Raw genomic sequence first — 26,068 nt, 5'->3', positions numbered from 1 at the left:
GAAGGAAGGAAGTGTATTAATGTCTTCTGGCTCATTCTGATAAGGCATGGCAACCTAAAGGTAGCAGGGCATGACCGGATTTGATCATCAGAGCTTTAGTAGCATGCTTGAGGAAGCTTCAGTTATTCTTCAGTGTTCTTCTGTACCCCTTGTGCAGGGAAATGTATCTATATATATCTGTATTGTTTGGCATGGCCTCATGGGTGCCTGGCATTGGGCCAGTGTCAAACCACAACAACAGCCTACCTTCAAGAATGAATATTGGAATCTCAACAATAAAAAATATAGGTAATACAGGTAGTATAGCCTGTTCTACAAATAAATATCTAAGATACCTAAGTATCACATATTATATATATAAATAATATATATAATACAGAGCTTATACAATGTCTATATTGTGTCTATACTACACAGTTTATATAATATAGTATTTATATCCTCCAGGAGAAGTAACTTTTTACTTGGTTCTGACTACCAGAACCAAGGAACAACTTTAAAAAATACATTAAAATAAAAGAGAAAACTTGCTAAAAAGCATTCAAAATGTTAGAATAGTGCTAAAAACTACAAGACAGCTATTCAGATAGATAGAAGGCTACGTAAGGAGACCACTTTGAGACAGAGCAGATCATCTTTGTATATTCATGTTTCTCTGAAGGGCCTGGGATATGGCAGAAGGAAGTCGCCAGGACTAGATAGAATGAAAAGGGCAGTAGCTACAAACAAGGAGTAATATACCTATATTCCTATAACCTACCAAAATAGGGAACAATTGTGTTCAAGTGAGTAAATTATAAAGGATCACAAAATTTGGCATGTTAAGTGTGAAAGAACAGTAAGGCAGGCCAAAAAAGAGTTTGACTATTAATTGCAAAAAAGGATGCCAAAAAGAATCATTTGTCTAACGGCCAAGAGGAGGAAAAGAATATGTAGAGTTAATAGGATATTTTCCTTAAGTCTTCTATGCACATATAGACTTGAAGGTGATAAGCATTTTCACAATTTTTTTAAAATAAATCCAATGAAAATCCATAAAACTGCTGACCATGCCTATGAATGTTGCAAATACTGAAAACTACAATAATGCAGACAGAATTAATGCAGACAGATTTTTGTGATATATTGGAAAAGTATAATTTTTGTAAAGAGAAGTCAAACTCAGAGAACTACCGAAGACTTCTCAAGGAGCCAGAAGGCATGAAAATGAGGGCATACAGCTGATTTTCAAGTTATTTGGATTTCTGAAAACATTCCACAAGGCTCCCCATGAAAAAAGCTTTAAATAAAATAAGCTACCATAGAGGGAAAAGTTATTTTATGGCTGAAAATTGTTAAAAGGGTGTTAGAAAGGTCTATCATTCCTTGGAGCACCAGGGCCCTTCTTGTCCTGCCCTGCCATTGGAGGCACACTGGTGCCTGGGGATGCAGGGTCCCTGCCAGGCAGAGTGACGTGGCTGCTGCTGCCTTCCTGTTTGTGGTGCACAGTCTTCAACAGCACCTGCATGCAGGACTCACCCTCAGCTCCAGCACAGAGCACAGGCAGCCATGTCCTCTCCTCCTCCTGGGCTGGCAGAGACAAAAGGTCACTAGTGCAGGCATGCACAAGACTCCCTGGATGCCCAAGCACATGCCCAAGCACATTCACCCAGTACTGCTGGCCAGATCCCAGCCTCCTTACCTGCCTCAGGAGTGCCTATTTCCAGGCTGGTTCAGCTTGATGCTTCCTGCAAACATATTGCACTCGCATATCCCACAGGAACTCCACACTCACAGGTTGCCATGGATGACAGAATGGATCCCTGTCTGTCTGATGACCTGATGTCTCCTACTCATTGGTAAGTCCAGCTTGAATTTTGCCAGGAAATGAGAAACACACACCCACTATGGAGAAGATAATCCAGCACCACACACACAAGATGTGACATGTGGTCACGCTCCAGCTACTGGTGCTGAACCCATCACTCACCTCACCCACAGCAACCTCTCCCAGTAGAAGATTTTCAGGACATGCACTCACTGTACCCACCTCAGCAGCTGGCAGCTAAGACCTCCAACCACTCCAGTACCAGATAACGAGACCTCCCCAACACCAGCAGCACCAGTGGGCACTTTACATTCCCAAATGTAACCTTGGTACCAAATCCACTCATAACCCTCACAGTTACCACTTTATCCTTACAACACACATACACATGGGAGAGTGAGATTGGGCTCAGTCAGACAAGTGTACCTACTGCCCTTTTTAACATTGACTGGTCCATTTAATGGTCCATTCTTTATTTTCTCCTCTGTTCCTCCAGATGCACTTCTCCTGCACATTCCTTCATTAGTTTGAATAGCTCCACAGATCCATTTCCAACATTATGTACCCTCACATTTGCATCTTATCAGGTGCAAAGTCCCAGTTTGCCTGCAGTTTATTGAGAGACAGTTTGTTTCTTGTCTTTATCACTGTTATCTTTGACTGTCAAGTGTGTGTCTCCATATTTTGTTTATGGCTTTCCACCTTTTTTTGTTATCTCACTTGACAAGACCTTTGATCAGATAATCGTACTGAAATAAACATTCCTCATCAGTTAGTACGACTGATTTGTGTGTCATCCCTGACTCCCTTACCATTTGTCAGTCAGGTCTTTCATGTTCTTGTTTATGGCTTCCTCCATTTCTGCACTGAAAAGGTTCATGACCAGATATCCTTAAAGAAGCACACATTTTCCTTCCACATAACCTTAAGAAAATGTTTTTTAATTGGTGGGGTCACCCATAGATTCTCAAAGGCTTGTATGTTGGGACTCTTGTTCCAGATACTCATCAAAGATTTTAAAAAGGAGAGGAATACTGAAGTAGGAAAATTTGATGCCAATAGTTATGGGGCTGAAAGAATTTCAGAGAAGCTCAGGACAAATAAAATGTAAAATGGCACGGAAAAGGGGTGCAGAGAAATAAATACATACAAAGATGAGCTTTGAGTTGACCATTACATCCCACATCCTGTTATCATAGATAATACATGAAAATTTTCACTTTGGTGTTCAGAGGAATTTTAAAAAAGGGCAACAGAAAATCACACAAAAAGACCATAGAAGTTATACTCTTATCTTTTTGCAAGAACACGAGCGACTTTATGATTCTGATTCTTTGACACAAAGCTAAGACATTGCAGGAAGTACTCAAAGACGATTATTCAGCTTGGAAAAGAAATTGCTATTTGGATATCAAGACCTTTTTTTAATCAAATCTTAGACCCAAAGAGGATGATTGCCTCAAAGATGTTATGTTTCAATGTGCCTGTTTGAATTCAACTAGTAGGGACCACAAATGAAATTATCAGATGTCTGATTAAAAAGAAGCAACCTGGAGTGGTTCTTTATACTGTAGAAACTAAGCTGTGGTTCCAAACATATTCAAAAAGCAACCAGTAAAGTTAATGGAAGAGACATTTATGAAGCATTATTAAACACAAAGGCATCACCTCCAGCTCAGGAAACTTATAAATTGAAAAATTTTTGGAGGGTAGAAAAAATTTAGAAAAAAATCTATAAAATCACTACATTTTTGGTAAATGACCTGGAACTATTTCCTGAACATTCTTTGTTGCACTACCATAAACTGGATACTATGTCAAATGGATCTTTGGTCTGACCTAGTACAAGTCTTGTTACTTCCATGGAAAAATGAGCTTCAGCTATTCATGTTGTAAAGAGCCTCATTGTTTGTCACATGAATGTCATATGAAAATCTCAATTACCACCTTCTTGTGCTTGTATTCTCAATCCCAGTATTTTTCTTCCAGAATCTCCAACCCAAGATGTCTCCCCTTCTTTCGTTTTGCACTGCATGTGCCTCAATAGGGCTATACCTCAGCTAGTGTTTCTAAATTCTACCTTATACAATTCAACAGCAAGCAACAGCTGTAATCATTATTGAATTCTGTCTTTATTACGCAGGTGTAAGTTCTGTCAGCTGTTATAGAAACTGAACTCTTGTGATTTAAGGCATGTTTTGCTTAGTGTTTTGTCATTTGCTGCACTTACTAAAAATAAGTATACATGTCTTACGATAAAATTAGTGTCTACATTGTATCAATACACATTTACATGGTTAGGTTCTTGTATACTATTAAATACTAGCATTGGTATAGTCTTGCAGAGCCACAAATGGAGTTTTACAATATAAATGTTTATTAAAATCCCACCCACCATAGCGTCACAGTGGTGCTTATGTGGTACCTCACCTTTAGTCAGCTTGGGCTGGCAGAGTTGTAACTTCACTGTTCTGGGTTCTAACCTACAAGTAAGTGTTAAATTCATTTGCGAGAGGTATGCTCACTACAACTGGACTTTTATTAATATATGATTCTACAAGGAGAAATGTACCAAACAATGTATCTTAAAGACTTTTAGGCTACTAAAGTGCCAGCTACAGCATGTTTAGTGCAAAAATCTCCTAGTTACTTCTTTTACACACAGCTAGGCCTACCTCTCTTTCTTAATGTTTGTTTTCATGTTTGTTTTCACTTGTTTTCATATTTCATGCAAAAGCCATGCTTGTCTAACTAAGCACTTGTTTCTTAAGCAGTTAGTCCTGAAAAAGTCTCACCATACTTTAAAAAAAATTAGGACACGTGGTTTTTACATTAAGGCATGGTTCAAAAATGATCTTCTCAGGTTTCTACTGACTTTCTTTTTCTTTGGAAAGTCAATAGAGAGCAAAATTATTACAGGATGCAACTGATTGTTTTTCTATTTTTTCTCAAGCTCTGTACATCTGTCCCTTCTCTTTCCTTATGGTTCATGTTTGACAGTCACATAAGTGTAAACCAGTGTGGTTTGATGACATTAAGGAAAAATATTTGGTATGTTTACAAATAGTAGTTAAATGAAAAACTTTCAAGACTTAGAGCAGCTATGACTTTGTGATTGAAAATTTGACATTAAGTGCTGTTTGTGATACCCAGAAATTAAACAATCTAATATATACCTCAAAATATTTCAATTCAAGTATCCCATTATCTTGATTTTAGATCATTCAGAGTTTTCCACAGAGATGCTTTCCTTTTTTTTATTTTTCCCCAATAAATTTATTCTTTTAAAAACCATGAAAACTCTAGGAAAAAAACCCTAACCACCCACCCTGAGCTCCTCAACTAAATCCCAAGACAACTCAAGACAAACTAAAAGAATCACAAGAGCTTGCAACAGAAATTTAGAAAAAAATGTTTGGTTTAAGATGTTTTAAGTTACTATTGTATCAGGGATCAAAGAAAAGCAAAACAGGTCATAACTATGAAGAAGAAGTTGCCATGTTTGTTGCATTGCACTCCATCAAAAATTATTCTACTTTAGAGATCATGAATTCAGGACCTATGCACAAAATTTTACTATGTTTGTTTTGTGTAGTAACTTCAGTAACTCTTAATACATAAATCACTGCAGAAAATTTCATTTGCTTTCCATTTCTAAAATAAAAGTTCATTAACAAATGGTAAAATCCTGTTTGTTGTTAACAATTTAAAAAACTCCAAACCGGTAAAACACTTAAAATTAGTAATTAGTAATTACTAAGACTTAATTATTACTAATTAGTAATAATTACTAATTAATAAAAAATAACACTTCAGCCTAGAATACAGTTGCTAACTTTAAGGGATAAGCATCGTGGTTCTGGCCAGGACCAGGTTAATTTTTGCATGGCCAGGAGGCACATGGCCAGGACCCAGAGGTTATTCTTTACTACCTCACCATTGTTGAGGTGGGAGGAAGGGGCTGCTTCTGGTTGTAGTAGTTAGGATTAATGAGAATTTTGCATATGAATCACTCTGTCTCTTTTGCATACTTTTATTATTATTGTTACAGTTACTGGTATTTTTTCTTATCCCATTGCTGTTTCCAGTAAAATGGTCTTAACACTTATGCGTCTCCAGTTCTCCTCTCCAGCCTGCCATAGGGGGAGTGAGAGTGAGTTGAAGAGTCACAGAGGGAGTACCATTCCTAAACTACAACATTAAAAAGCAACCCTATATCTAACATTACATAATACAATTTATACTTTTATATGTTTAGTGGAGGAGAATGGAGAAACATGTAATTTGCAGAAATGGAATTCAGAGATCAGGTTATTAACTGACTGCACAAACTCAGATTATGAATAAGCAGTGTCAAATCTTGTGCACATAATCCATTTTGCTTGCTCCTGTAAGAACGTGTCTCCCTCCATGTTTTATCATTGGATTTATTGCCCTGAACACCCTTCCAAGAAACACATGCTATATTCTTCTCTTCAGCCTGCCACAGGAGGAGGGGAAGAAGGAACGAGCGAGCATAGTTTGAAGACTCTCAGCATCAGCACTATATTGGGGAATACCATTCCTAAACCATGACAATGAGCAGTAGTTTGTAATGTAATAATCTTACTGTGTTTACTGTAAATACTGTGTTTACATTTACTTACTGAAATGCTAAGTTATGCATTTCAGCAATAAGCATCATGCATTCTGCTGATTAATATATAAGAGAGTATTCTAGGTTAATAAAGCAACATACTGGGCAGTATATAATTCTTACTGCAGTAAAAGTTATCAGAGGAATATTAATTAAGAAATATGACACAATATTAAGTGTTTGAAAAATGAAAGGCAGATGCTCTATTTCCTGCTTCAGAGAAACAGGCAAAAAAATCTAACTATATCTTGTGGAAATTTTTATTTATTCTCACTCCTTTTGTAACTAAGTTTGAACCTCAAAGTTCTACTAGTTCAGGCTTTGACAATAACCTTGCCATCCTTCATACCCCTCTAATCCCAAGCACTTAGTAGAAATAGACCATCTGGGTTTTGAATTTTCTCCTCCGGATTGGCCTTGGGAAAACTATGTTGACAACATATTGCCAAAAGAATTCTCATTGGTTTACCCAAGAAGATGTGAAGAGAGGTAGCAAAAAAAAAAACAATTTGAAGTAGAGAAGGAAGGTAAGCAAAGGTATAGCTTTATCAGTGAAAGCTGCATAGTGAGCAGCTGATTTTAGAACCTTAACCTTATCATTTAGTGGAAATGTCCTGGAATACCTTTGTCTTGGCTCTATGCACTCTTTCCTTCCTTTTTCTGGAACAATTTCTTTTCTTTAACGTCTACAACCCTGCAGGAGATCACAGATGGTTAGCAGCTTTTTACTACAGAAGCTTGCTTCCAGGAAGTACAGACATCTGTCTTCAGAAGCAAGTAGCAAATTTCACATGCAAAGATGCTTCTAGTGTAAGGCAAACCAGGACAACATCAAATGTTATTGTATATTCCTGACTCAATTTCTTCAATTTGACAGTTTCAGACAACAGCCTTCTCAGTCTCTGTCTACATGAGCAGTTCAGATCAGATGAGGAGTGTAGTTTTGAGTGAAGGGACATTCAAAAATACCAGCACTCAAAGTCTGCATTTTTCCAAATTGTCCCTACTTATGGTGTCTTACTTGATTCACAGAGAGATCTCAAAGCACATGGACTGATTTTTGGATGAAATTTACTCAAAGACATGGTCTAGGAGTGCACCCAAAGTGTTCCAACCCCTTACTAGGGAACATTCAGTCAAGCTGGAATTAAAAACACTCCAAAATGTTCTTGAGGTCTTGAATACAACATTTCACTGCATAAACCAAATAGCAGTGTTTTGCATTACTTCATGATGTCAACATTCCCTCAGTGTACTGATGTATTCAATCTCCCTGCCTTAGGGATGTCCTCAACCCCATTCAAAGCTGTCTCTTCACCTCAAAAAAGACCTTATTCACTACTGAAGGGCTATGGATCCTAAAGCATCTCAAAAATCTCTGAATCTCAAAAGCATCTAATGTTGCATTTCTGATCACTGTAGGATTTGAAGGACTTCCTGCAGCTAGCAACTATGTTTAGTACATAGCATTCTTACAGGTGTTTAATCATGATCAGTCAGGTGAAGTCGCTTGTTACATATAACAGGATGTATTACATACACCAGCTTTTTATACATACTCTGAACCCATCTATGCATCTTTAGATTTTGATGTGTGCCATCTTAGTATATGCACAGTATAATCCATGCCAGAAATCAAAAATTAAAACTTTAAAGCTTTCAAATGAGATTAGCTTATTTCCTTATATATGACCACAACATAGTGTTGCGATGAGAAATAAACTAAAGAATACAAAGATATTGTGTACACACAAACTACACAAATAGTTAAATAATATATAGGTGGAAAATGGACTGCTCAGTAATGAAATTCCCTCACTATATTCAGAACCATGATCTATGGAAGAGAACCTTACATAAAATGGAACACAAAATGCAGACTTTGAGTGCTGGTATTTTAAAGCCCCACTGCAGCTTTACATTCCAAAGGTATGGTGTACTTGAAACAGGAACATACAGAATCTTCAAAAATACTTAACACAAAGTTTTAAGTTATGCTTATGTCTTTTACTCCATTGCCCTTAAAGTACAGGGGAAAAAAAATCTCCTGATATTAGAGTGAAAAAGCAGCAGCCTATACACTGAATCAAAGCTGTCCACTTGCCTCCCTTAGGTAATCACCTGAAATCACAACAGTATGAAGTCTATAAAGCATTACAATCATCTCCTTTCAGACAACTGATAAATATGTCTGTAAATAACTTTTATATGGCTAGTTTTCTATCAAACTGTTTCTTTTGTATTAACCACAAAATCAATACTGTCAACTGTCAGAAACAAAACAAGCAACTAAGAGCCAAATATAAAAAGGCAATAATGACACAAAAATATATGTTGCATACTATTTTGTATTATTATGCAAAATAAAATGTTATTAAAAATCCAGCTTCCAGAAAAATACTTTATTTTGTTAATTTTGTTGAAATTTCACACCAAATAAGGAAGTCACAGAGAAATCAATGGCTTCCATTTTTCTTGGTATCCTTTTTTTAATAAACCCCTAAATAACACTGCTGTGAAACAGTGAAACAGTACTATTCAAGACCATATATTTTATTCACCACAGATAATTTCCAAAAGCGTTGCTTTTCCTTTAAAATACAACTGGAATTAAGAGCATTTAGAAGCACATTTTATGTAACTATCAACACAGTTGATAGTTAAAACTCCCGTGCGCCAGGCCCAGTCACTCTCTAGTTCCTGGCACACCTCCGAAATATGAGTTTATGATTCCCTGAGGCACAAATTACAGTAAAACTGCTTACGCGGGCTTTTCTGCTAACAGGTGAATGATGTAGGTGATTGGAAGCAGCCTAGGACACTCAGCAAACAGGCAGCGAAGCAGCGCAACCCGGGGCACGAACACTAGCCGTGCTCGGGCCAACGGACGGGGCGGCCCGGTCACGGGGCACGGCGCTCCTCCCACGAGCGAGGGGAGGAATAGGAACTCTCCAGAGACTCTCCTCGCAGGAGCAGAGCAAGCCGAGGGGGGGCGGTCGAGTCCAGGGCTACCCCAGCGCCTCGGCCCAACGGGCGGGCCCGCGTGGCACCGCCCCGGCCGCCCGAGCACCGCCCCGCCGAAGCTGCTGCGGCTGCCGGACTCTCCCGCCGAGATGGCTGCGCTGAGGGCGACGCGGGTGAGCGGCCAGGGCGGGTGAACGCTCGGGGGACACAAGACCCAGGGAGAGGCACGGGACGGAATGGACCAGACCAGACCAGACCGGACCGGAGCGAACCGAGGCGCTGCCGGTGCTAGCGGCCCCGGGAGCCCGGGCGGCGGGGAAGGGCGGCGGGATCGCAGAGGGCGAAGGGCGGAAGAGGCAGGGCCAGCCCGCGTTCCACCCGCCTTGACTGTCCGGACAGCTGCAGGCATAGGGGCTACCCCGGTGGGAAGAGCTGGCGAGCTGGCGGGGCTGGAATCCATCCGCTGTGCTGCTTTTCCTGCCTCGTAGTATTACCCGAGTTTATGGCCGTAATCCTCACGGTTCGAATGGGTATTGCCATTTGATGTTCTTCAGTGGTGATACTGCACAGCCCTGGGGTTCCTCATGTGGCAAAGGCCGCGTCGTGCTAAGTGTGTTTGGCACCTCTCCATTTAACGGTGGAGACGGCTTCAAAACACCGGGATTAGAGTTCAGGGTATTTTATCCAATGCATTTCCTTTAGCATACGTAGCTGTGCTACGTATGTTAATTTAAAAAAATATGTGAGAAATATAATAGTTGGTTTTCTAAAGTACAAACTTCCTACTGTATTGAACCACCAATAACCTTACAGCTTCAAACTAGAAAATTAAAACTATTCAAAACTCATTTAGCATTGCACATGCCTTTTTCTGGATTCCCAGAAGGAATTCATTTCCAGAGGCATTCATGAGTCTAAATTACTTGAAAGGCCCTTCACAGCCTCCTAGTAGCAGTGTTAGTTTGCCCTAAATTGATGCAGCTTGGCTGCAGGTCGTAAGTGTTGCTGTGAGAGTGAGGGAAGTCAGTGAGGGAAGAAGTCTCCATCTGAAGTTGGTATATTGTGGCTCAAAAGTAATGTTTTAGGCAAAGGAAGCCCATAAGGAGGAAATTATTATTTCAAGTTCAGCCTCCTGACATGTTACCCCTGCAACAAACTGCTCTTGATAATTCTTTTCCTTTCTGCCCTGAGATACATGAGGCAGAATCAAGTTTAGCGACCCTTAGCTTATTGTTGTCCCACCGTTTTCTGTGACGTGCATCTTTTCAAACAGGTTCTATAGTTCTTTTGTCACCAAGGTAATAAAGAGATTGCATCACTTCTGTGAGTAGCCTTGTCATACCCTTTTCCCGGCAGCACATTGTTCCAGTGTTAGTCTCGCTACACTGATGATCGTATTTGTAATTGCGACAGAATTTATACAGTAGTGCAAGGAAATGCAGTAGGAGTTGTATCTGAACATCACTAGCAGTAGTTTGTCACTGAATCCAACTGTTCCTCAGAGTTAAGCAATGGGAAAGTTGACAAGCAGGCAGATGGTTATCCAAATTTTTACATGTAGCAAACCCTCATCCTTTGTCATCTGATCAGTCATGCAGCTTCCAGGTATGAGTCCCATCTGTCCATATTTCTTTGTGGGGGTATTGTTGAGTTTTTCCAGAGTAATCTTCAGTGTTACCTTGCATACTATACCACAATAGACATAATTTCACCGGTTTAAATTTTACAGCTTCTTTCATATAGGGTATCACTTTCAGCATTAGTTTGAATCCACTTTTCCAAGTGTAGACAAAACCTTTCGGTGGCAAAACTATGCATTAGTCTATCAAGAGCTGCTCCTTAAAAAAAGAGAAGAAAAAAAATTTCAATCATCTAACTTTTTTTCAATCTCATCTTGTCTTTTTTCCAGATAAAATAAGGCATAAATAATTCTGAAGAATCAAGGTCTATCTAGATTTTTGTGGTATTGTTTTGGCTTTTAATATGAGAGGTAGCAGTAACAGAAAACTTAGCAAGATACTCTTTTGCAATGTCTATTGTTTCTAAAAACTTGAAATTAATAATATATTGCCTACAGCAAAATGCAATCCTGAATTATTAATAAATTGACATTACCAGCACAGTATGCAAATATGTCATAGCCTCTCCCTCTTCCCTGCCTAGAAGTGTTCCTTCTGCATTTCTTCACCTTTGAACTTTATAGATGTTTTCAGTATCCTCTGGAAATACTTTTTTCACTGTGTTGATACCTATTATTGGCAGTATTCATCGTGCTTCTTGTGCTGTGTTATAACCGTCTATCATATAGCATTATTATTAAGAGCACAGTTTATCTACTATAACTTTTCTGAAGGTACTTGTTGCCTCCCCAGCTGTGTAACCTTCTGCAATGTCCTTGTCTTCTAGAGTTCCCAGTAAAATTTCTGTGATATTTTTTGCATTACTATCAGAAATTATTTTTTTTTAAGCTAGGAAGTAAGTGACTGCTCTGATCACAATTAAAAAAAAGAAGTCTACATTTTCACAGAAGAAAATCAAGAAGAAGCCTTTCCTTAGTGTTCAGGCAAATCTGGTTTTGCAATATTGATTTGGGTCATCCCAAAAAATTATCCAATTTCATATTTTTTACTAGTTTTCAAACATTTCAGAGATTCATAGCTCTTGAAGAGAGTAAACCATCCTCTTAAAACAAATTCAGACATGTTTTTGCACAGTATTAAGACATTATGAAAATACCTGTAGCAACAATATTTGGGGCTCTAAACTTGAAAAAGCAGAGAAAGTATTTACAATGAAAAAGAATGAATTTGTGGTAAGTATTAGGAGGAAAAATAAACTTCAGATAGTCAGCTGTCTCTCCTGTTGGAGGACAATAATAATCACCAAGTGTCAGTGGCAGCAGCTATTAAAAGAAAGCAGAGATTAGTGTAGGATATTATCAAAATATTCTGATATATTGGCTAATAGGTAGGTTGTTTTTAAAATCTTGCTAAATCTGAATGTAGGTAAGCATTGAGTAAGAGGATATTCACTAGAGGGCCAGAAAATGAAGTTTGAGTGTGTGTATAAATGAAAGAAATATATATTGTTGTGTCTCTGTGAACATAAATTTTAATTATACTTAATATTTTTTAAATACTCAATTGCACAATACTTAAAAGTCCATGCAGCAGTTCACTCATCCTTCGTCCTGTTAAAGCCTGAGATTCTTGGTAGAGGTGCCAGTTCATGTAAGTGCTGCTTGCCACAGGAGGAAAACACAATGTAGCCAGTAATTCTTTTATCACCGTAGTAATTGTTTTTACTTGATGTGACACAGTTTCTAGAGAGGGAGTCCAAAGTTGGGCTGCAGATAGGTTAGTAGCTTTAGGAGGCTTGAGCTGTAAAGATCTTACACCTTATGTTCTTTTCCTCTCTAGCAAATGCTTCAAACCATCACAGGGCATGGATGGAGGTCCTATTCTAGTAAACCTGCTCAAAACTTACATGTAGGCAAACCTGGAGCTGGCTTTAGCTTTGGTAAGTAGTACCGTTTTTGAAAGAAATGTAACAATAATGGGAAAATTGCAGAGTTAAAAAGAAATCATATCCTGTATTGTAGTTCACCATGATTTTAAAATGAAGGTGTTTGTTCTAAATATATTTCTAGTAAAAAAATAGTTTGAAAAACAAAGTAATTTTATCCTTAACTGAGGCAAGGCAGATATGTTTGTAGTGTTCTTAAGATTTTCTTCTTTTTTTAACTCATGTCTATGATAAGTTTTTTTTTTATTGCGGAGTGTTTTAGCTTTGAATACTTACCTCATATTGCTGTTTTCAATGTTACACTACCTAAATGTAGTCATAGTTGAACTTGGTTATCAAGAAATGTAAAAAAAGAAATTTATCTTCTTCTTGGCATATTATATATAATATATATATATATATATATATATACACAAGCAAATTTAGAGGATCAGAGCTAGATGTTTGAAATTGAAGAGTCAGGATCTTTGGGCAACCTCTGTATTTTTATGCTTTTAATTAGCACAGCATTCTTCTTATTTCTTTTGGTAATACATTTTATGTTACACAGTCCTCTCTGCTTCGTTTTCAATATTTTGTGGATAATTTCATCAGAAATAAGTAAGTGCATGTAAGGGTTGATCAGAGAACAATAGAAGTTTTCTCCCAGGAGGAAGAGGAACCTGAACATTTTTGCTTCCTGGAGAGCCCCAAATAGTGGTAGCTTGGGTTATCCTGGAAGGATGCTCTTGTTTTCTTTTTTATCATAGTCTTGACAATTGGCAAAATAAAAGACAGCAGAGGATTTATGATCTTTTTCTCTTTTTTAAAATAGAACTTACTGATGAACAGAAAGAGTTTCAAGCTACTGCTCGTAAATTTGCTGTGGAGGAAATTATTCCTGTTGCTGCACAATATGACAAAACTGGAGAGGTAAATTCTACCATAGTGTAAGGTAAAAATTGGGGGAAAACAGACTTTTATCTTAACCTGCATAAAATTTAAAGTTTTGGTTGTGATGAATCAGAAGGTGATTTTACCATGTCTGTTTCAGTATCCTGTTCCACTTATAAAGCGAGCTTGGGAGCTTGGTCTTATGAATTCACACATACCAGAAAGCTGTGGTAAGTAAACATTCTTTTTAATCTGTAAAATGAAACAATGAAAAGACATTAGATGAGATTCCTATGTGTAATTATGGATTCTGTACTGTCGCATTATTGGTTGCATACTTGAATAATCTAAATTTAATCAGTAGGCAAGTTGACACTTACAAGAGTGGTACTAGGTGTGGGTGTAATCAGGAGACAAATTAGGCAGATTATGGTTTAGTAATTTATGACCAGATTTTTCTACTGTGATTACAGCTGCTTAATGTTCCCCTGGTGCAATGTCAGCTGATTAGGCAGAGAAATTAGAAGGTCATGTTTTGTTCTAGTCTCTGTCACAGGCTGGAGCAATTCAAGAGTTTATTCCAGAAGGACAGTTTTCAGTTTAGATTAAGTGAAGTACAGCAGAGTCCTGACTCATAAGCTGTATGAGTGATACTGACAAACATGATATGCTAGAGAAGGGTTTTAGTGAAAGGAACTCATGCCTCATAAAATCATTGAAGTTCTCTGAAGTAGCTAATAAATGTGTGAGCAGGGGATAGAGAATGCCTGAACTTCCAAAATAAGTTTTAAAGATCATCAGGTTTCATACTGGCAAAATTAGCAGCACAGCCTTGCTAGGTCTTGTGCTATTTGGGATGTCTATAAATAAACAGAGAAGGGCATAAATGCAAAGGTGATAGAGTTTGCTGATAATACTTAGTTATTCGGCATAGAAAAGATGATCTGGTTCAGACAGCTGCGGGAAAAGGTCACAGAAGAGAATGAGAGTTAAAATGGCAATGTGATTCCAAAAAGAAAAGGCAATGCACATGTGAAGGGAAAGAATCAATCTGAACTTCACAGAGGAAAGGTATGCTGTGCACTAGATACTGCCTCTCAGAAAAGACATCTTTGGATCCTGTGAACATGAGCATAATGCTCAGAAGTGGTCAAAACTGTAAAATCTAAGGTCAAGAGGGACTCTTAAGGGAATGAATTAAAAAGAAGAAGGCATAATTACACTGCCTCCTGAATGCAAATTGCACTTGCTTCTTTAATTCATTATATAGTCAGATCCTTCCATCTCAAGAGAGTATTAGGGAAATGGAGAAGGTTTCTAACAGGGTAACAATGAATATAGAAGTTTTATCTTCTATGTGAGATGTAAACTCTATAGGAGAAATTACTAAAATGTTAGTGTCATGGGAGAGTGTGAAAAGGGATTGATGGTATACTGTCCCTTTCAATATAACTAGAAGGCATCAAATTATGTCAGCAGATGCTAGATTCAAAACAAGTAAAAGGAAATGGTTCTGCATGCAGTGTGGAGTTAATTTGCAACTTATTGCCCCTGTAGGATATAGGTGCTAAAATTTGACATAGATTCAAATAGACACTGGATAAATTCATATAACAGATGTCTGTCAGGGGTTGGCATAACAAAGATACCAAAGAGAATTATTTCTTTGACCGAGGAAGTCACCTGAAAGTTCAGGAAAATATTTTTGAGGTAGTTGTTATTGTACTTGTAGTGTTGGCCAGTTTCCCATAATGTTGGCTTCTGTCAGAAACAGATTACTGTGTTGGTTGTCTACTAATATGGACACTTTTTTGTTCCCAAAAGCTTTTGGCTCGGGCCCTTTCTCTGCTTCCTAGGAACTCTTAATTCTTGAATGTACAGTAGTAAAAAAATGTGAATGGTACATTCTTGCCACTTTGTGCAAGTTGTCCCACATTAATCAAACGATAACTCTGGACACATGACATGTAATTTTCAAATCGCCCGTTACTCTTCTGATGAAGATTTATTTAAAAGGCTTGTGTGAGAATGCCTAACCAAACACAGTACACAATCAAATTTATATGGAATATGACACTTCCATAAGTATGTTGTGTAAATCATTAGTATGAATACATTATAATTTAAATCCCCTTGAGTAACTTAAATACTTCGACCATAGGTGGCCTTGGCCTTGGCAGTTTTGAAGCGTGCCTTATTACAGAAGAGTTAGCTTACGGATGTACAGGGGTTCAAACCGCCATTGAAGCAAACTCCCTAGGGGTAAGTTCTGTCTTTTCTTACATCCCTTAAACTATAATCTCTGCCCTTGAAAGAGCCAGATTAACGGTCTAAATATTTTTTTTTCAGCAAATGCCAGTTATCATTGCGGGAAATGAGCATCAGCAGAAAAAATACTTAGGAAGAATGACAGAAGAACCAATGATGTGTGTAAGTATGACTGCTATACTGCAGAATGCTATACATGCAGAATGTTTCTAAACCACATTAATTGTATTACTCCTTTTTTTTAAATTCCTTTTTTTGCGATTTTTTTTCCCCTGAACACTTATATGTACTCACAACTTAACCCTCTTTGATTTATATGTAAACAGTGACATTTACTGAAAGGTAGCAAATACCTAATGAGATACATCCAGTAAGTAAACAGAAGATATTAAATGATCCTCATCCTAAGTCACTTACCAAAAATAATAGGGGTTTTTTCCCTTTCAAGAAGGGTTGTAGATGTTTAAGAAAAATACAAGGTTTATGTAAAGAGACCCTCAACTTGGATGGGAATGACACTTGATTTGTGATCTCAAATATTACATTAATAGTACTTGTTATGTAGAAAGAAGTAAAGATTCGTGTGCAATGTATATCAATTTACAACTAAATCTCCTACATTGAACGACTCAGTGCTCCTATTTTCAGACTTTAAAGATCCTCAGCTTTCACATCAGAATTTTTGAATCCTGGAAGTAGTAACTTAAGGATTACAGAATGTTTCTGTTTGTTTAAAAGCCAATTTTATGTATTAATATGGATTTATAAAGAAAATTTACCCTTACTCAGCCAGCTGTTTGCAGGGGGGAGGGGGCCATGTGTAGGGTTGTTTTGGGGTTTTATTGGGGAGTTTTGTTTATTTGGTGTTTGGATATTACCATGCAGTTCACTTAAACCTTCGACAGTTAGTTTGATGCACATAATCTGCATGAATTTGTAGTTGACTAAAGATAGAACTTTTATTCCGCAAGAATTTGCATCTTAATTTTTTTTAGGCTTACTGTGTAACAGAGCCTGGAGCAGGCTCTGATGTGGCTGGTATAAAAACAAAGGCTGAGAAGAAAGGAGATGAATATGTTATTAATGGTCAGAAGATGTGGATCACAAATGGGGGGAAAGCAAACTGGTATGTTAACTGGTGTCATAGTTCTATGCCGTGTCTTTACCCCACCCCTCCAACCTCAGTTAAATTCTTTAAAGACCAATCCTTTAAAAACCTATCCTTCAGACACAAATCTGAATGTTCTCTGTGTTTCAGCAGACTACATTTTAATCTCTGCCCAGTTTGTGAGGATAGCTATCAGGATAGCATATACAAATGCAGTCTTGAGTGCTATGCAAAGCCTAAAAAGAAAAATGAGTGATGACATTATGACTCCACACTCAATAATAGCTTCTTGAATCTTTCGGCTATCAAAATTAAATGTGATTTGAAATGTTATTCTAGAAACACCTCTGACTGCTAGTGAAGCTAGCAATGCTGTTAGATTGTAGTGTTACTTTTTATTCTCTGAAAAGCAGACATTTTCCATCTGTCAAAGATTGCAGATATGGCTTGTGTTGTCTGGAGCGTGCTTTTACAATGTAAACCTCTTAAATCATGTCTTACATCACACTGATTCACAACACAGAAATTTCCCTGAATTCAAGTGGAAGAAACTTTATATACCAAAAATGGAATTTTCTAGTTATTTTCTTGTTGCAGGCAGACCCACCAAAGACAATCTATCAGATTTCTTTTGACCTTACTGAATACCATAGAAATGATTTACAGCTGTTTAATTTTTAAGAGAAATACTTATTTACAACTTACACTTAGAAAAATAAAATCAAGATCTTTGAAGTCAGATTATAACTTTTACATCCAGAAATTATGTCCTAAGCATTAATTTTTATGTACATGCTATGAATAGGTTTCTTTTGTACTATATGGGAAGCTGTTGATATCATAAAGACTTACAATACATGGAAAAGGTAGGGAATATTTATTTGCATGTTGATCTGAGTAACTTTATGAAATATTGAATCTTAAAACTTCTACTTTCTTGCTCCCTCTTATTTTATTTTCAGGATGGGCGAGAAAGAAAGGCTGTTAACTCACAGACAAAATTTATTATATGGTAGAAATGCACATAAAAGTGTTTAAAGTGCTAGATAAATATATCTTGTTAATTGTGAAGATAAACTGCATCCATCTACTTTGTTTTACACTAGGTATTTTTTGCTAGCACGTACAAATCCAGATCCAAAAGCTCCTGCAAGCAAAGCCTTTACTGGATTCATTGTGGAAGCAGATAGCCCAGGGATACAAATTGGAAGAAAGGTGAAGACTGTATTTCTTGTTTGACAAGCCAGGAACTGTTGTTCAGTTCTAAACCAACAATAAAACAAATGTACCACTAAAGAAAAGAGACTGTTACACAACTGAACAGTCTCATATGCTTATGTACTTATGTATGCTTATGTGCTTATGTATGCTTATCTTTTAAATTTCAAAACATAGTGGAACTATGCATGAAACATTATTTTAAAGCTATTAATTCAGAAAAGGAATTATTCAGAGTGGTCTAAAGTAAGATGACTACTTTGAACGTCTGCAAAGAGTCTTTGAGAATGACTATATTGGCAGGTGCCAATAAATGAGAAGTAGTATGCCTTGAAAAAATAAGAAGCAAGCTGGACAATTTTGACCGCAAATACATACCTAGTGAGTTTTAATTTTAGCTAGTGCTGGTCAAAGAAGAGGCCTTAGAGATATTGATGCTACTTCTCTCTTTACAAAAATTACTATTTTTAATAGTAGGTAAAACTGAATGGTGGAACATTAGTCAAGAAATCTGAAAACTTGAAAAGCTCATTTATTTATTCACTTGTAGTATACCTGTACTTCCTGCATATTAGATTCTTTCCTTTTTCCACTTGCATCTAAAAGATAGTTGAACTAGAAGAACAGAACTAATTTCATATTAAGGAGAAAGTAAGCTGCCCAGCTTAGACAAGTTAAGGGCATGCTGGTCTGCAAATACAAAACTAGTATTTGTCTTGCACGTGGTAATTTTTAGATTAGGTGTTTTGGGGAAGAAAAACTATGCTTTGAGTCAACAAAAAAATGAAAACATAATGTACCTTTGAATAATCCAAATTAGTAGCACATCTGTAAATTTCCCACTTCAGGAAATGAATATGGGTCAACGCTGCTCAGATACCAGAGGCATTGTCTTTGAAGATGTGAGAGTCCCAAAAGAAAATGTATTGATAGCTGAAGGAGCTGGCTTTAAAATCGCAATGGGAGCTTTTGATAAGACCAGACCACCCGTAAGTATCAGAAAAAAAATAGGTTATAAAATATAGCAGGCATTTCTGATTTTTTATTCTGCCCTGTATTAAATTTAGGTAGCAGCTGGTGCTGTTGGATTAGCAAAAAGAGCCCTCGATGAAGCTACTAGATACGCTTTGGAGAGAAAAACCTTTGGGAAACCAATTGTTGAAGTAAGTGTGGGGGCAGACAATGCATAAAAGTTTTCACACTAGATGTACTACTACTGATTTTTCAAGGTTATTCCTTAATATTTATATATTTATATATTTATATATTTATATTTATATTTGTATTTCCTTAGTTTTTATATTATACCTCAGCCATTTTGTGGTTTCCAAGTATATAGGTTGCACTATAAGTAAACTTAGCTATGTGGTAACTTCAAGAGTTTTTGGTAATTTATCAATGATAGTAGGAAAAGCAGAAAGAAAACTCTGCCCCAAAGCTCAGAACTTACATACCAACTGGGCATACTTAAGTTCTTCAGCACTAATAAAGAGGGATTTTCAGGAAAGAAGAAAACATCTGAGGTATGTGAAACAAGATATATAGTATTAGAATACATTAGAATACCAATAGAATACATTGCCCATCATGCTGCTTACCAGTTCTGAAAAAATATGAATAAACAACAAGATAAATACCAATAAATAGGAAAGAACAACTTCAACTCTTGTTTCATCAGTATTTAATCCCTATGACTAAATGGATTTGGATATTGAAAACTTAAGAGTATAATTCAACATACCTATACGAAAGCGTGATGCATGTTCTGTATAACTTCTCTTGTACAACTTACTGAGTTTTTTGAGAAAAATCACTGCGTTAAGAAGATTTTATCTTTCCTGCATGTCATAGAATTTTAAGCAGGCAATATTAACCTAGTTTATTTCATCATAGCACCAAGCAGTGTCTTTCTTGCTTGCTGAAATGGCAATGAAAGTTGAACTCGCTAGGATGGCTTACCAGAGAGCTGCCTGGGAAGTTGATGCCGGTCGCAGGAATACCTACTATGCTTCCATTGCAAAGGCATTTGCTGGTGACATTGCAAACCAAGTAGCTACAGATGCAGTACAGATTTTTGGAGGAAATGGATTTAATACTGAATATCCTGTAGAAAAACTAATGAGAGATGCTAAAATCTACCAGGTAAGTAAAAGAGAAAGTGATAAAGCATAGATTTTATACAGAATAAAGTAATGGCTACTTACTTCAAATCATGATGTGCACATATTAAAAAAATAATTTGAGAATTAAAGCAGTAATCCTTCAATTTAAAGAAACAATGATTCAAATCAGGAAATTACTTCATACTAAAGTCATTGCACTTGATGAAAACTGAAACTGCTTAAGAGAAATAAATTATATTGTGTGGGTTTTGGGTTTTTTTCCTCCCCAATGTGGTAACTCGTTGCAATTCTTGGACTGTCAATTTTGAAGTCTTTGAACTCTTAGGGAGAAAACCTTGACCAAAATACCAATGCTTGCTTTGGGATTCTGTAAGTAGAAGTGGTTTACATATCATACCATTCTTGAAAATCTCCAGAGATGCAAAACTTTTGACCATCTGTCTGTATCCCGGACTGATGTCTTTTTATAGTTCAGCTGTCTTCTTAGCCTGAACACTAAAGCAGTTTCTTACCCCAACGACTTACGAGGGAAGAGGTGTTTTTTGTTTGGTTAGGGTTTTTGTTTTACTTTTCCATTAAACTTTCCGTTTGAAACTTTGGTATTATAAACTGTGTAGAATGCTGGGGCTGATGTATCAACAGTATTGGGTATCATGGTGTTGTAGTTTAAACCCAGTTGGCAACACAGTTGCCACACAAGGAAGCTGCACACTCCCTTCTCCTTCCTCCCTGCTCCTGAGGGATGGTGGAGAGAATTTGGAAAAAAAAAAAGGGTAAATCTCATGCATTGAGAATAATTGAAATAAATTTAATAATAGTAAGTTTAATAATTGAAATAAAGTAACTTATAATAATAAAAGAGAGAGGCAGATAGGAATAGAACCCAGGAAGAACAAGTGATGCACAATAAAGTTGTTCACCACCTGGTGACCAATGCCTACCCTATCCACCCACAGCAATCAGCACCCTCCTGGTCAACTCCCCCTAAGTTTATGTACTGGGTGTGACTCTCTTTGACATGAAATGCCCCTTTGGCCATTCCAGGTCAGCACTCCTGGCCATGCTCCCTTCCAGCTTTTTGTGCACCTCCTCACTGGCAGATCACAGGAAACTGAAAGTCCTGGATTTGCAGTAAGCACTACAGAGCAAGAACTGAAACATGAACGTGTTACCAACACTATTCTCACAAAACACAGCACTGGACATAGCTACTAGAAAAGCTATTAACCCTATCCTAGCTGGTACCATGACATGTAAAATGATTACGTTGCATGTGTTGTATCAACAGAAGTGTGACACAAACTAGAGTGATTATCCACTTTTTTAACAAGACCCTTTTGTACTCATATTTAGCCCATAGTTCGCTGTAATCCCTAGGTTTTTACTGCAGTGTTACTGTCAAGAAATTATTCCATGTCATGTTGTAACTAGTATATTGGCATATACTGTGCTGCAGTTCTTAATTCAGCAAGACTATTTTAATTTCATTCAGCAAAACCAGTAATCTTCATTGACATCTAACACTGACACTAATTGTGTCTAGATAAAACATACCAAAGTAGATGATTTCAAGAAATGCACATAGACCATGACCTCTAATGATTGTTAGCTATAACAGCTGTCAGTCCAAGATTCTAGGCAGTTAATATTTGTCTTACAGCTGACTTCAAAATGCAAACTAATATTGCCACTAGCCAAGAATTTATTTTTCTCAGTTTAAGGAAAGACAACTGCTATGTTGGTATCTAAAGGTCCCTATAACTAACTTCACTTCTGTGAGTGAGGAAATGAATGACTAATTGAAATTTACGATTGGGATTTTTTTCCTGTCAAATTGCATGCTTTTTTAGAGAATGATGGTGCAAGGGTTGAAACTCAGATTGATTGAGACCGATTTGACAAAATTCCATTATTACATAGTTTTTTCATTACAGTGATCCAAATGCATGGCTAAGTAGGTTTGTTTTTGTAATTAATCAGATTTTGTATTAAATTTTTGATGACTGTCAGTTCCATTTCATCCCCAAAAGAATTCAGGAAAGGGTTTTTTCTTGCAATGATTTTGTCCATGTGTCTTGATTATATCTTACACTTCACTGTGCTTTGCTGTGTTACCGCTCAATTCCAGATGGTATACACTTTTGGCCATACATTGCATGCAGAAAATCTTGATTTTTCAAATTATCTTTCATATGTTTGATCTTCTTTGGTACCACACAATCCTTTTATTGTGTTTACTGATAACATTTTTACATGTCCTTACTGTGCCCTAGTTTTGTCCGGCTAGAAATCTTGGCTACTTTCGTAGAAACTCTTAGGTTTGGAAACTCTTAAATTTGGAAAACTTCCTTTCGTTAATTGTCAGAGAGTCTTGAAACTATTTCCATCAGCTTACAAACCAAAACCTTTCCTGTAATTACTTAATGAGATTGTGAGCTGTGATATCTTTGATTGATTTCCACGGCTATGTTCATCAGCAAGTGCAAATTCAGTGCAATAGGAGCAGTTTGGTAGACTGCAGGAACAGCTGCTGAGACTCTGACAGCTACACTCTGAGCAGTTTGAGCAGGCTGAGTTCATAGCAAGCCTGTTTTGTCCCTTGGAATGTATGTCCCTGACAGGCATCCAGCTGTTAGGGTCCAGATGTAGGCTTGTACCATTATGGCTTTTCTAGGGATTGGTGAATGTTTAGTATAGAGAGAAAGCAGAGCTTCTCTTTCAGTTGGTTTCAGAAGGCACCTAGTACTCACAAAACACAGTCTGCTCTGTGGACTGGATCAACACAGGGTAAGCAGCAGCAGAGAATTCACCTTGGGAATCAACAGAGCACTGAACCAGAACACTAATGTGAACACAGGTGATAGGATTCTTATTTTTAAAATGCTCTTTAAGGTTCCTGGAAAGATAATTCCTAGAAGTGAATTTGCATGATTTCCAGCATTTTGCCAAACCAAGTTTTGGCAGAACTGGGAGCTGGAACATTAAAATCTCTAGACTATGTTGCCTCAGCCCTTGCATTACATTGCAGTATGCCTGTGGAGCATATGTCCTCCTTTGGCATTAGAACTTCATAGGTGCTTTTTTGTCTATTTTTGACTTTGCTGCCAGCAAACAAACAGAAGAGAGGGATGATGCAGGCTGTTTCTAGAAGAAAATGCAAGAATAAAGAAAACCACAAACAAAACTGTGGGAGAGAGTACTAGTTAACAAGAAGCAATGGAAATAAATGGATCAAAGACAACAGACCTTGAAAGGCTAGTTAAAGAAAACACTTAAGGACAAGTCATCTCTTCCCTTCTACCCATGATTTCAGATCCTACTTTGAAAAATCTAAATAATGTATTTTCTTCCTTAAATAAGAGGAATGTTGTCACCTATTTTCATGAGAGCCCTACTGGCTTTAGATAGGAGCACCTGAGAGAACAAGACTTTCTCAGTATCTTGTATGATTTACATTTAATTTAGCCCACTGTAATTACTCCAGCACACTGGAATTTCCTCTGTTTTCTTCTGTCTTCCTGCACATCCTAATCTACACTGGATTAGTGCCCTGCAGGTTTACAGATGTATACCTGTTAAAACCTTTTTAAAAATCACCAGTAACATTATTGCAATTCTTCTTTTCAGATTTATGAGGGAACTGCTCAGATTCAAAGGATGATCATAGCTCGTGAACATGTTGGCAAATTTAAGGCTTAAAGAAATGTATAAAGCGTGTCTGGTGCTGCTGTAGTGTTCTGCGTTCTTATGGAAGAAGATTTTAGTGTGTTTCTTAATAGAATTAAAAAGAGATAAAATTCCTTCATGATATTTTTATTCCATTCATTATTAAGCACTGATTTTGTTTTCAGTATAAAATAAGATAATCAGAGTATAATTTTTGACAGTCAATGCTGCATTTCAATAAAATATTTTTAAGAGAAGAGTGGTTTGTTTGTATTAATTTTGCTTGTCATATCACTTTCATTGGACAACTAACCCAAAATACTATTTCTGAAGTACATTGATAGCTGTATTTCAGTTTCTCTATGCTCTTGCTCCAAGCAGCTGAACAGCCATTCCATTTGAGCAGCAGGAAAGCCTGCATTTGTCTGCATGTGTCTGTGCTGGGGATTTATGTACTAGTCAGATTCTGGCCTTTACACTCTGAAGCATGTACATATTAAATGAGGATGAATCACTTCAAGTGAGAATGTGTAGCTTTCCGTTAACGATGACTTACAATATGTTTTTTTATTTAAAATCCAGTATATTTAAACACAGAATCAGAGAGTATGCAGAGTTGGGAGGGACCCACAAGGACCATCAAGTCCAACTCCTGGACCTGCACAAAAATCCCACTCTGTGCCCAAGAGCATGGTCCAAATGCTGCTTGAGTTCTCACAGCCTTGGAGCTGTGACCACTGCCCTGGTGAGCCTGTTCAGTGCCTGACCATCCTCTGGGGGAGAAAACCTTCCCATAATACCAAACCTAAAGCTCCTGACTCAGCTCCAACCATTCCTTCAGGTTCTGTTACTGAGCACCAGAGAGATGAGATCAGTGTCTGTCCCTCTTCCCCTCACAAGGAAGTTGTAGACTGTGATTAGTCTCCCCTCCGACTCTTCCTCAGGTTGAACAGACCAAGTGACCTCTGCTGCTCCTCATACAGCTTCCCCACAAGGCCCTTCACCATCTTCACTGCCCTCCTTAGGATGCTGTCTAATAGCTTAATGTCTTTCTTATATATATAAACCTATTATTCCTTTCCATCAATGCATATACTTAACTATGCTTGCAGCAAGAACAGCCAAGAAGAAGGAATTAGGAGATTTATTTTTTTTTAACTTGGATAGACCTTTCTTGGCAATGCTGGCAGAATAGACATTCCCTGGAGTTCTTGGACAAATTACTGGATACGTGAGGCTATACTGCATCCAGTTCTAGGCTCCCCTGTGTAAGATGGGGACTTAAAGGAGGGAGTCTAGCACATGGCCACAAAAATATTAAGGACCTGAAGTATCTGTCATGTGAGAAGAGGCTAACTGTTTAGCCTGGACAAGAGAAAGCTTGGGTAATTTTATCTATGTGCATTAATTCTTGATAGGATGTAATGAAGAGGAGGGAGCCAGCCTCATAGTACCCATTAACAAGATAAGAAGCAATGGGGACAAATTAAAATACATGACATTCCACTGGAACACAACTTATTTTTTTACTGTGAAGGATGTCATATGCTGGCAGAGGTGGTGGAGTCTCCATTTGACACTCAAAACTCAACAGGCAGTGGTCTCGAATAACGTGCTCTAGCTAAAGCCTACTTGGTGTAGGTGGGTTGTGCTCCATGATTTCAAAAGGTATCTTCAAACCTCAATTAATCTATTAAGTAATTTCCAATTTCACTCCAAAATGTCCTTGCCTGTGTCTGGTATCTTTCATGTCTCATCTGAATTTACTGGATGGTACTAATACTATCATCAGGTATAAGCTCTGCAATCCTTATTTCTTGGGTAAGCTAGCTGGAAAATCAGTTCTTTAAAGAAAGCATTTAGTCTCTGTACTGACTTTC

General features: G+C 37.4%; 1 protein-coding gene across 1 annotated transcript; it reads left to right on the top strand.

The window, feature by feature from the left end:
• Window positions 1-9,308: 9,308 nt before the first annotated feature.
• On the top strand, window positions 9,309-24,445 carry ACADM (acyl-CoA dehydrogenase medium chain). The gene is made up of 12 exons (XM_066555950.1): window positions 9,309-9,580; window positions 12,827-12,926; window positions 13,747-13,844; window positions 13,966-14,035; window positions 15,967-16,067; window positions 16,155-16,235; window positions 17,069-17,199; window positions 18,288-18,396; window positions 19,248-19,388; window positions 19,467-19,562; window positions 20,293-20,541; window positions 24,150-24,445. Exons 1-12 carry the CDS (start codon window positions 9,557-9,559, stop codon window positions 24,219-24,221), a joined length of 1,272 nt encoding a protein of 423 aa, XP_066412047.1. The 5' UTR covers window positions 9,309-9,556; the 3' UTR covers window positions 24,222-24,445.
• Window positions 24,446-26,068: the final 1,623 nt, after the last annotated feature.

The sequence above is a fragment of the Molothrus aeneus genome, chromosome 9 (genome assembly GCF_037042795.1).
Source record: "Molothrus aeneus isolate 106 chromosome 9, BPBGC_Maene_1.0, whole genome shotgun sequence".
NCBI lineage: Eukaryota > Metazoa > Chordata > Aves > Passeriformes > Icteridae > Molothrus > Molothrus aeneus.
Note: the sequence above shows the minus strand (reverse complement) of the source record. Positions and strands in the feature narration are given on the sequence as shown.

Coding starts and splice junctions, on each gene's coding strand:
- ACADM (XM_066555950.1), top strand. CDS start 9,557: ATGGCTGCGCTGAGGGCGACGCGG. Junction 19,563..20,292: donor TTGGGAAACCAATTGTTGAA/GTAAGTGTGGGG, acceptor ATTTCATCATAG/CACCAAGCAGTGTCTTTCTT. Junction 20,542..24,149: donor GAGATGCTAAAATCTACCAG/GTAAGTAAAAGA, acceptor TCTTCTTTTCAG/ATTTATGAGGGAACTGCTCA.